General features: G+C 42.1%; 1 protein-coding gene across 3 annotated transcripts in view; it reads right to left on the bottom strand.

Annotated features, from left to right (window-relative positions):
- The window catches only part of LOC139557478 (coiled-coil domain-containing protein 50-like), a 40669-nt gene that overhangs the window by 16674 nt on the left and 11831 nt on the right, over positions 1-12164 (bottom strand). For all 3 annotated transcript variants that reach the window (XM_071372346.1, XM_071372345.1, XM_071372347.1), the window contains exons 3-5: positions 7952-8014; positions 7712-7847; positions 7336-7429 (exon numbers count right to left, since the gene is read on the bottom strand). In XM_071372346.1, coding sequence (XP_071228447.1) covers positions 7336-7429; positions 7712-7847; positions 7952-8014 — 293 coding nt within the window. The remainder of the gene's footprint in view (positions 1-7335; positions 7430-7711; positions 7848-7951; positions 8015-12164) is intronic.

The following is a 12164-nucleotide window of genomic DNA, read 5'->3' as shown; positions in this document are numbered from 1 at the left end:
AACATGGTTCAGTCAGCTTTCCACCAGACACCTTTCAGCTGGACAATAACTTAAACAAGGCCAAATCTACACTGGAGTTGCCTTCCAAGAAGACAGTGAATGTTCCCGAGTTGCCAAGTTAAAGTTTTGACTTACAGTGCCTTGCAAAGTATTCACCCCCTTGGCGTTTTTCCTATTTTGTTGCATTACAAGCTGTAATTTAAATGGATTTTTATTTAGATTTCAAATAATGGACATACACAAAATAGTCCAAATTGGTGAAGTGAAAAAAAGTTACTTGTTTCAAAAAAGTGGTGCGTGCATATGTATTCACCCTCTTTGCTATGAAGCCCCTAAATAAGATCTGGTGCAACCAATTACCTTCAGAAGTCACATAATTAGTTAAAGTCCACCTGGGTGCAATCTAAGTGTCGCATATTCTCAGTACACACACACACACACACACACATATACATACATACATACATATACATACAGTGGGGAGAACAAGTATTTGATACACTGCCGATTTTGCAGGTTTTCCTACTTACAAAGCATGTGGAGGTCTGTAATTTTTATCATAGGTACACTTCAACTGTGAGAGACGGAATCTAAAACAAAAATCCAGAAAATCACATTGTATGATTTTTAAGTAATTAATTTGCATTTTATTGCATGACATAAGTATTTGATACATCAGAAAAGCAGACCTTAATATTTGGTACAGAAACCTTTGTTTGCAATTACAGAGATCATACGTTTCCTGTAGTTCTTGACCAGGTTTGCACACACTGCAGCAGGGATTTTGGCCCACTCCTCCATACAGACCTTCTCTAGATCCTTCAGGTTTCGGGGCTGTCGCTGGGCAATACGGACTTTCAGCTCCCTCCAAAGATTTTCTATTGGGTTCAGGTCTGGAGACTGGCTAGGCCACTCCAGGACCTTGAGATGCTTCTTACGGAGCCACTCCTTAGTTGCCCTGGCTGTGTGTTTCGGGTTGTTGTCATGCTGGAAGACTCAGCCACGACCCATCTTCAATGCTCTTACTGAGGGAAGGAGGTTGTTGGCCAAGATCTCGCGATACATGGCCCCATCCATCCTCCCCTCAATACGGTGAAGTCGCCCTGTCCCCTTTGCAGAAAAGCATCCCCAAAGAATGATGTTTCCACCTCCATGCTTCACGGTTGGGATGGTGTTCTTGGTTGTCCTCATCCTTCTTCTTCCTCCAAACACGGCGAGTGGATTTTAGACCAAAAGGCTCTATTTTTGTCTCATCAGACCACATGACCTTCTCCCATTCCTCCTCTGGATCATCCAGATGGTCATTGGCAAACTTCAGACAGGCCTGGACATGCGCTGGCTTGAGCAGGGGGACCTTGCGTGCGCTGCAGGATTTTAATCTGTGACGGCGTAGTGTGTTACTAATGGTTTTCTTTGAGACTGTGGTCCCAGCTCTCTTCAGGTCATTGACCAGGTCCTGCCGGGTAGTTCTGGGCTGATCCCTCACCTTCCTCATGATCATTGATGCCCCACGAGGTGAGATCTTGCATGGAGCCCCAGACCGAGGGTGATTGACCGTCATCTTCAACTTCTTCCATTTTCTAATAATTGCGCCAACAGTTGTTGCCTTCTCCCCAAGCTGCTTGCCTATTGTCCTGTAGCCCATCCCAGCCTTGTGCAGGTCTACAATTTAACCCTGATGTCCTTACACAGCTCTCTGGTCTTGGCCATTGTGGAGAGGTTGGAGTCTGTTTGATTGAGTGTGTGGACAGGTGTCTTTTATACAGGTAACGAGTTCAAACAGGTGCAGTTAATACAGGTAATGAGTGGAGAACAGGAGGGCTTCTTAAAGAAAAACTAACAGGTCTGTGAGAGCCGGAATTCTTACTGGTTGGTAGGTGATCAAATACTTATGTCATGCAATAAAATGCAAATTAATTACTTAAAAATCATACAATGTGATTTTCTGGATTTTTGTTTTAGATTCCGTCTCTCATAGTTGAAGTGTACCTATGATAAAAATTACAGACCTCTACATGCTTTGTAAGTAGGAAAACCTGCAAAATCGGCAGTGTATCAAATACTTGTTCTCCCCACTGTATATATACATACACACCTGTTCTGAAAGGCCCCAGAGTCTGCAACACCACTAAGCAAGCGGCACTATGAAGACCAAGGAGCTCTCCAAACAGGTCAGGGACAAAGTTGTGAAGAAGTGCAGAGCAGGGTTGGGTTATAAAAAATATCAGAAACTTTGAACATCCCACGGAGCACCATTAAATCCCTTATAAAAAAAATTAGCGAATATGGCCCCACAACAAACCTGCCAAGAGAGGGCTGCCCACCAAAATGTACAGACCAGGCAAGGAAGGCATTAGTCAGAGGAAACAAAGAGACCAAAGATAAAGGAGGACCTGAAGGAGCTGAAAAGCTCCACAGCGGAGATTGGAGTATCTGTCCATAGAACCACTTTAAGCCGTACACTCCACAGAGCTGGGCTTTACGGAAGAGTGGCCAGAAAAAAGCCTTTCATTAAAGATAAAAATAAGCAAACACGTTTGGTGTTCGCCAAAAGGCATGTGGAAGACTCCCCAAACATGTGGAAGGAGGTACTCTGGTCAGATGAGACTAAAATTGAGCTTTTTGGCCATCAAGGAAAATACTATGTCTGGCACAAACCCAACCCCTCTCATCACCCCGAGAACATTATGTTTTTCCATCGGCAGGCACTGGGAAACTGGCCAGAATTGAAGGATGGCGCTAAATACAGGGACATTCTTGAGGGAAAACGTGCAGCTATAATTGCTGCAAAATGTGGCTCTACAAAGTATTGACTTTTGGGGGGTGAAAAGTTATGCACGCTAAAGTTCTGTTTTTTTTATCTTATTTCACTTAAAATATTTAGCATCTTCTAAGTGGGAGGCATGTTGTGTAAATCAAATGATAAAAAATCTATTTTAATTCCAGGTGGTAAGGCAACAAAATAGGAAAAATGACAAGGGGGGTGGAATACTTTTGCAAGCCACTGTAAAGCAACGTCAAGCAGGGGTGACCCGTCATTCACGGCAGGTGTGGCAGCGCATTGAGCCCCACATTTTTAGCAAAAAGTTTTATAACTATAAAAGAGATTATATATATATATATATATATATATACACACACCATTTTGGGGAGCTTGCATGTTTGCATGTTATTTTGGCATTAATACAAGTCACATATCAGTTTGCAAACAATGTAATATACAGTTGAAGTCGAATGTTTACATACACTTAAGTTGGAATCATTAAAACTCGTTTTTAAACCACTCCACAAATTTCTTGTTAACAAACTATGGTTTTGGCAAGTCGGTTAGAACATCTACTTTGTGCATGATACGTAATTTTTCCAACAATTCTTTACAGACAGATTATTTCACTTATAATTCACTGTAACACAATTCCAGCAAGTCAGAAGTTTACATACACTAAGTTGACTGTGCCTTTAAACAGCTTGGAAAATTCAAAAAAATGATGTCATGGCGTTAGAAGCTTCCGATAGGCTAATTGGCATCATTTGAGTCAATTGGAGGTGTACCTGTGGATGCATTTCAAGGCCTACCTTCAAACTCAGTGCCTCTTTGCTTGACATCATGGGAAAATCAAAAGAAATCAGCCAATACCTCAAAAAAGTATAAACACCATGGGACCATGCAGCCGTCACACCGCTAAGGAAGGAGACGCGTTCTGTCTCCTAGAGATGAACGTACTTCAGTGGGAAAAGTGCAAAACAGTCCCAGAACAGCAGCAACCTTGACCTTGTGAAGATGCTGGAGGAAACGGGTAGAAAAGTATCTATATCCACAGTAAAACGAGTCCTATATCGACATAACCTGAAGGGTCGCTCAGCAAGGAAGAAGCCACTGCTCCAAATCTGCCATAAAAAAAGCCAGACTACGGTTTGCAACTGCACATGGGAACAAAAAATCGTACTTTTTGGAGAAATGTCCTCTGGTCTGATGAACCAAAAATAGAACTGTTTGGCCATAATGACCATCATTTCGTTTGGAGGAAAAATGGGACGCTTGCAAGCCGAAGAACACCATCCCAACCGTGAAGCACGGGGGTGGCAGCATCATGCTGTGGGGGGTGCTTTGCTGCAGGAGGGACTGGTGCACTTCACAATGGCATTATGAGGTAGGAAAATTACGTGGATATATTGAAGCAACATCAAGACACTCTGGAAGATAAATCTTGGTTGCAAATAGGTCTTTCAAATGGACAATGACCCCAAGCATACTTCCAAAGTTGTGGCAAAATGGCTTAAGAACAACAAAGTCAAGGTATTGGCCATCACAAAGCCCTGACCTCAATCCCATAGAAAATGTGTGGGCAGACCTGAAAAATCATGTGTGAGCAAGGAGGAGGTCCACAAACCCGACTCAGTTACAACAGCTCTGTCAGGAGGAATGGGACAAAATTCACCCAACTTATTGTGGGAAGCTTGTGGAAGGCTACCCAAAACGTTTGACCCAAATTAAGCAATTTAAAGGCAATGCTACCAAATACTAATTGAGTGTATGTAAACTTCTGACCCACTGGGAATGTTATGAAAGAAATAAAAGCTGCAATAACTCATTCTCTACTATTATTCTGACATTTCACATTCTTAAAATAAAGTGGTGATCCTGACTGACCTAAGATAGGGAATTCTTACTAGGATTAAATGTTAGGAATTGTGAAACACTGAGTTTAAATGTATTTGACTAAGGTGTATGCAAACTTCCTACTTCAACTACATGCATGCATATATATAAATATATATAATAAATTGAGTTAAAAAAGCCACATAACCAAATAGACCTTGTTTGTTTCTTGAGTGAGGCAGCTCCAAAATGTGTTTCAGCCTAGCTCAGTGCCTTCTGTGCTGGTGGGGCAAGCCGAAAGGCACCTAAAGACTCAGACCATGAGAAACAAGATTCTCGGTCTGATGAAACCAAGAATGAACTCTTTGGCCTGAATGCCAAGCATCACATCTGGAGGAAACCTGGCACCATCCCTACAGTGAAGCATGGTGGTGGCAGCATCATGCTTTGGGGATGATTTTCAGTGGCAGGGACTGGGAGACTAGTCAGGATCAAGGGAAAGATGAACGGAGCAAAGTACAGGGAAATCCTTGATGAAAACCTGCTACAGAGCACTCTGGACCTCAGACTGGGGCGAAAGTTAATCTTCCAACAGGACAACAACCATAAACACACAGCTAAGAAAACACAGGAGTGGCTTCGGGACAAGTATCAACGTCCTTGAATGGCCCAGTCAGAGCCCGGACTTGAAACCGATCGAACATCTCTGGAGACCTGAAAATAGCTGTGCAACCTGACAGAGCTTGAGGGGATCTGCAGAGAACAATGGGAGAAACTCCCCAAATACAGGTGTGCCCAGCTTGTAGTGTCATACCCAAGAAGACTCAAGGCTGTAATCACTACCAAAGGTGCTTCAACAAAGTACTGAGTAAAGCGTCTGAATACTTATGTAAATGTAACATTTCCGTTGTTTGTTCTTTTAAATACATTTGCAAAAATTTCTAAAACCTGTTTTTGCTTTGTCATTATGTGTTATTGTTTGTAGATTGACGAGGGGAAAACAAAATTTTAATCAATTTTTGAATAAAGCTGTAAAGTAACAAAATGTGGAAAAAGATAATGGGTCTGAATACTTTCCAAATGCACTGGATATCTGAGGAAGGGTATAAATCCATTTCTAGAGTGTTGAAAGTTTCCAAGAGCACTGTGGTCTACATCACTGAGAAATAGAAAAAAATATATGGAACTACCCAGACTCTGCACCAATCTGGGCTTTATGGGAGTGCGGCCAAACGGAAGTCACTCCTAAAAACAAGGCACATGACAGCATGCCTGCGGTTTGCAAAAAGGCACGTGAAAGACTCGGAGCATTAGGCAAAAGATTATGTGGTCTGATGTGACAAATTAAACTATTTGGCCTGAATGCAAAGTGCATTGGAAGATTGTTAAATTGTTGACGGGGATGGGGAGTGGCGGTGAACAGCAGAGCTTGAGAAAATCTGCAAGGAAGAAAAATCCATACAACAGATTTGCAAAGCTGATAGACATACCCAAGACGACTCCAAGCTATAGTCGCCGCCAAATGTGCTTATACAAATTAATGACTCAGGGGTTTGAATACTTACATATGTAAATTAGTATTGGCGTATTTCATTGTCAATACAGCTTCAAACATGTTTTCACTTTGTCATTATGGGTTATTGTATGTCATTATGGGTTATTGTATGTCATTATGGGTTATTGTATGTAGATTGGTGAGAAAAAAAACAATTTAATCCATTTTGAATTCAGGCTGTAACACCAACTTGTGGAATAAGTCAAGGGGTATGACTACTTCCTGAAAGCACTGGATAAATCCTATTCTTCAAGAATCAGGTATATATAATTAATTTAGAAGTCCAAATATTGATGTAGCAACTAAAGAGTCTAGCTTTAAACAGTCCTATACTGGTGCACTGAATGTTTGCTCAAACATGCACAAATCCTTCTCTGTGTCAACCACAGCTTGTGTATATTGTTAGGCCTGGCTCCTGTGTGCATAGTAGGGACTGGTCTGGCCTTACTACTATGGCAGAAGCAGAGAGGTAATGGATGGGATGTTCTCCTTATGTCTGGGTTAGAGGTCAGTTTATCTACAACTTACTGGAGAGAAGCTACATCTATAAAAGGAAGCTCCTTTTCATGAAACTCCCTGATCACTTTGTCAAATAGCTCCTTTCTAACACAGTAGATTGAAAATTCCTGCTACTTTTCTACAGTTGACCAACTAGATGATACATGAAAGTGGAAACTTACATGCACTCATTTTAGACATGATATTGTACAAAGTGGTACAGATCAAGCCTCTGCATCTACCTAGCATGTTTCTCCTCACACTAACCTTCAGCGAGACAGAGCAGGAGGGATGGAGCATAACCTAGAGTAAATTATCAGGGAAACTGCTTAACTTGTCGTTCAGATTAATAATAGATCACAGGTTGTCTCTGTGGTGGCCTTTGAGCCTGCTCAGATTGACGTCTCCCAGTGTTCAGGTTGAGTAGATACATCTGAGTGGGTAAACCCTGGCCCAGAGAGTGCAGCATTCAGCTCCAATGTGACCTCATTCATTACAGAGCCACATTATACTGTATTTCGAGCCATTTGGTCCCTGGGGAAACTCAAATTATGACATTCCATTATCTACAGGAAGCTAGTGGAAATCCACTTGATTAGTGAGTACACTATCAGTATTGTAAAGAACCACTTGGAACCTCAAGTTTCTCCTCAAATCAAATTAGAAGACATCTGCAGCTCACCTCATCCTCCTGCTCCCTCCTCTGAGCCTCCTCATCAGCACATCTCTGGATCTCCTCCTGGATCATCCGGGCATACTTCGAATCCTGTTCCTCACTGGGTACACAGAAGGGACAGGGGAGAGGGGCATGGATTACTGTCAGAGACCAAACCACCCTGTGTGTCATATACAGTAAGTACAATATTGCCAGGGGTCCACAAGTAAACCGATCGTTTAGATTATGTAGGAATTGTTTATGGAGACAGTCTAGATAGTTTAAAAAAAATAGTGACAGAGTGTACAGTAAAATAAACAGAGGGTACATGGAGAGTGAGGTGAAAAATGTGTGTGTGCCTGCGTGCGAGCAAAGTGTTTATTTAAATGAACAGTGTCCTTACAGTTGTCTAGACGCCTGGCTCAGGGCTCTGTGCTGAGCTCTCTGTTCCTCCTCCTCATCCTGCAGCCTCTTGGCGATGCGGATGTCATTCTGCACCAGCTGGTTCTTCTGAATGTTGGTGGTGTAGTACTGCTCAACTGGGACAGAGGGGAACACAGGGTTACACAAACACAGCCATGGATCACCTACTACAGTAACTCTGACAGACTACTGTGAGGGGTGTGTGGGATGTTGGACTTACTTTCCTGTTCCTGTAGGTTTTGTGCCAATGCTCCATCCTCCAGGACAGCAAAAACATGGCACACTGAAGGAGAAGACATGACCGTTAGTCAAGTGGAATTTTAGCAATCTATACTGAACAAAAATATAAAAAACGCAACATGCAACAATTTCAAAATGTTTAGTTAGTTACAGTTCATAAGGAAATCAGTCAATTGAAATTAACGAATTAGGCCCTAATCTATGGATTTCACATGACTGGGCAGGGGTGCAGCCATGGGTGGGCCTACTAGGGAGCCAGGCCCAGCCAATCAGAACTAGTTTATTTCTTTTTACAAAAGGGGCTTTATTATAGACATAAATGCACCTTAGCAACACATTTGAAACTCATATTTCAATGTCATAAAATGTGGCCATATCTTGGGAAAGAAATGACCGCTTGTCTTTTATGACAATCAATAGAGAGAACTGAAAACAGCAACTGGCAGTGTGGTACAGTGACAAAACATCTGACTGGTGCTGAATGGACCTGTATGGACACAATGTAGTGGGCAGTTGATGTTTTTGGCACAGCACTCGGTGTCCCCTCAGAGCAAAACAAAAGTTACCCATTGCATGATGTCCCAATCACACTAGAGGCCAATGGAAAGGTATATAGGTCATTAAACAGCCTACATCTAAACAGGCAGCTATTCACACAACACAAGCCATCTCTGCATGTTTGCGACAGGTAGATCTATTATTTTAGTTTGATGACCAAAGTGGCTGGAGCTGGAGGGCAGCTCAGTGAGTCTCAGAGGAACACCCAGCCTGGAATTGTCAGCAGCTGCAGTGTAACAGTGCACCAAACCAGACGTGGTTATTAACCAGGTGCTGGGCCAGGCCTGGGCCCCACCAAGGTCTCTCTTTCAGTGCCTCTACTGTCACTCCTCTCTACAGCCACAGACTATATTGCGACAGAGGCTGATGTGAGGAGCTATAGGACGGGCTCATTGTAAAAGACTGGAATGGAATTGATGGAACAGTATTAAACACGTCAAACATCAGGAAAACACATACTTGACTGTTCCATTCATTCCAATGAGCCCATCCTCCTTTTGCACTTCCCACCAGCCTCCTATGCATTACACAAGGGAGAATTTAGTGTAGATTGTCAATTAATTCAATGAATTTCAATTTATTTATTTTTTGTCACATAAAAAGTGTAATGTTTGAACTCTGTGGTATATTTGTCTTTATGTGGGAGAAGCATTAAAAAGATCTCTAAACAGACCATCAGACTCTTTCCTGCAGGGGACAGAGCAGTTGGTGCAGAAAATATCTTTAGTACCTACTCCCTTGCCCTGGCCCCTGCGGGTGCCGGCAGGGGCCCCAAGACATTCCACAGCAGCATCTAAAGACTCCTGACCTCTGACCCCCAAATCAATCACCCTGCTGCATTATGGTCCGACTGTTACACAGCCACAGCTCCCCCATCAGTGACCGAGATAACACAGGCCTGGCCACCTGCCGAACATGGCAATAACGCAGATCAGCTTACTACAACATTAACTAGGGATGCACGATATATTGGTGAACATATCGGAATCGGACGATATTAGCTAAAAATGCCAACATCGGTATCGGCCAATGTCGAATTTAACACCCGATGTGCAAAACCAATGTCCAAGCTGACGTGCATACCTATATAATGAAGGTACATGACGCAATGAAGCCATGTAAAATGTTACGCTTACATGCAACACAGCATTCCTAACCTAGCCCACAATGTCTGCTGTGTGGATCGAGCAGTCAAGACGAGCAGTCATTTGAAAGAGTAAGGAAATTTCAGAGAGAGAACTCAAAGGCGAAATCCATTAAAGCCAAGATAATGGAATTCATTGCCCTTGACAATCAACCGTTCTCTTTCGTGGGTGATGTTTGGCTTTCGCCGAATGGTCGAGCACCGGTTAACACAACCAAGTGCACTATTTTTCTGACGGTGCCCTACCGGAGTTACACAGTAATAGCATCACTGCTATTAGCTTCACGATAAACTGTCATATTATGGAACGCCGTTTGGGTCTTTTGAGTGTCAAAAAAGATACAGCAGCACTGTCAAAGCTGTACAAAAAAGTCTGCAAACAAGCAAACACCGGCCATGCCCGATGTGTTTACAATGCCGCGTTGGTAATAAAGCATAATTTATTCGACCGTAACTTCTGGTGTAGCTAGCTTTAGTTTGGTACCTAGCTAGCACCAATACAACCAGCCTGAAAACAATGACCAGTAGAAACTGCAGTCATTTTCACTATTCTTAGCAACGATTTAGGAATCCTTGTGAGTAAGTATTAGCTAGGTTGCCACTTGTTGTTCGCCTATTGAAATTGAACTTCAGTTCATGAAAATAAATAGCTAGCCAGCTACTTAACCCTGTTGCCCAAAGCTAACGTTATAAGCAGCCATCTAGCTTCATCTGGCTAGTGAGGCTCGACCTGACCGGGTTGTGTTGTCACGCTAGCCACAATAAGGATTAGGCACAAGTGGAATTTGCGGTCTACCATCAAAATAAAAGAATGTCATTGGCAGTGACAAACGAATACAAATAGTATAATTATGCCATACTTTTATTTTGAAGGCTAACCGCAAAGTCCACTATTGTGGCTAGCTTCACATAGATGGGTCCGACCACCATTAATCAAATAAGATTGGGAGTCCCACGGTTGGGACTCCCAAACACGGTTAGCAAGCTAACTATATAGCTACTGAAACAGATGTTGTTTTGCTATGTTTTTGGGGAAGAACATTGTTTGCATCCATGAGCTAGCTTTTTTTTTTTTTAAATGACCAGCACTGCAGCTGCGCGAGACCACTTTCCCAGCATCATAGCATAGGTATTGATGAATTGTTGTGACATATGAAATACGAGTGATAGTTATTACACATTGATTACACTATGTAAAAAAAATTTATGAACTTGTTAAATTGTGTGACGTGCAGTCATTTTCAGGTCCTGATTGGTCAAAGTGTTATTTGACACGCAAAGACCCAAACGGCGTTCCATAGAAATCCTGGTTGAGAATGAAATGACTGAACAAATAAACAACGAAACAAGTGAGTGAAAGAAATAGGTTTTGATTATGTTTTACTGGTAATGGGGACATGCGTAAATACCAACAAAATAACTTTTTGGTCAGTGTGTAACCTTTATTTAACTAGGCAAGTCAGTTAATAAAAAAATCCTATTTACAATGACGGCCACCCCGACCAAACCAGGATGACGCTGGGCCAATTGTGCGCCGTCCTATGGGACTCCCAATCACGGTCGGATGTGATACAGCCTGGATTCGAACCAGGGACTGTAGTGACGCCTCTTGCACTGAAATGCAGTGCCTTAGACACCTGTGTTTTAACTATTTAACTGTACTTGAATGCTTAAAAGGCTGCAAGAAATGTTAAATATCCGTTATCGGTATCGGCCAAAAATGTAATATCGGTGCATCACTACCATTAACCACTCCCCCCAGTTCTTAAGCCACCAGAAAGTCAAATAGAGGGACAGAGAAAGAGATATTAAGAGAGTAGGTCACAGAGACAAAGTGATGCCTGATGTGTAGAGAGAGGAGCACTTCATGGTTAGTAACAGGATATTAACTGGCCAATGAGGAGGCTGGTTGTTAAAGGTTTAAGTGGAGCAAAACACTTGAAACTTCAGGTAGAACAATGACCACTGTATTGTTCCCGTCCTCTGATCTTGTTTTAATAGCTAGTTAAGAGACCAGTGGGTGGGTTGTTTTGTCTAAGTTGTTTACAGCAGCCTGAGAGGGTCTAAACATCTCTGCCTGCAGTGTGGATTTAACAAAAACTCACTCTGGGGCTGACATGGTGAATAAACTAAATATACACCACATGCTTGATAGACAAAAGGCTCCACCCAGTCACATTCTCCTTTTCCTCAGTTCAGAGAACACACTCAGACTGAATACACATTAAACATAGTCAGAGCATTTCAGTTTTTCCAGTGCTTTTCCAACATGTGTATGCATGTGTTTTACAGTGCATTTGGAAAGTATTCAGACCCCTTTCCTTTTTCCACATTTTGTTAAGTTACAGCCTTATTCTAAACTGTATTAAATAAAGCATTTAACAAATCTACACACAACACCCCACAATGAAAAAGCAAAAATATATATTTGTTCAGAAATACCTTATTTTTGTAAGTGTTCAGACCCTTTCATATGAGACTTGAGACTGAA

The sequence above is a fragment of the Salvelinus alpinus genome, chromosome 28 (assembly GCF_045679555.1).
Source record: "Salvelinus alpinus chromosome 28, SLU_Salpinus.1, whole genome shotgun sequence".
NCBI lineage: Eukaryota > Metazoa > Chordata > Actinopteri > Salmoniformes > Salmonidae > Salvelinus > Salvelinus alpinus.
Note: the sequence above shows the minus strand (reverse complement) of the source record. Positions and strands in the feature narration are given on the sequence as shown.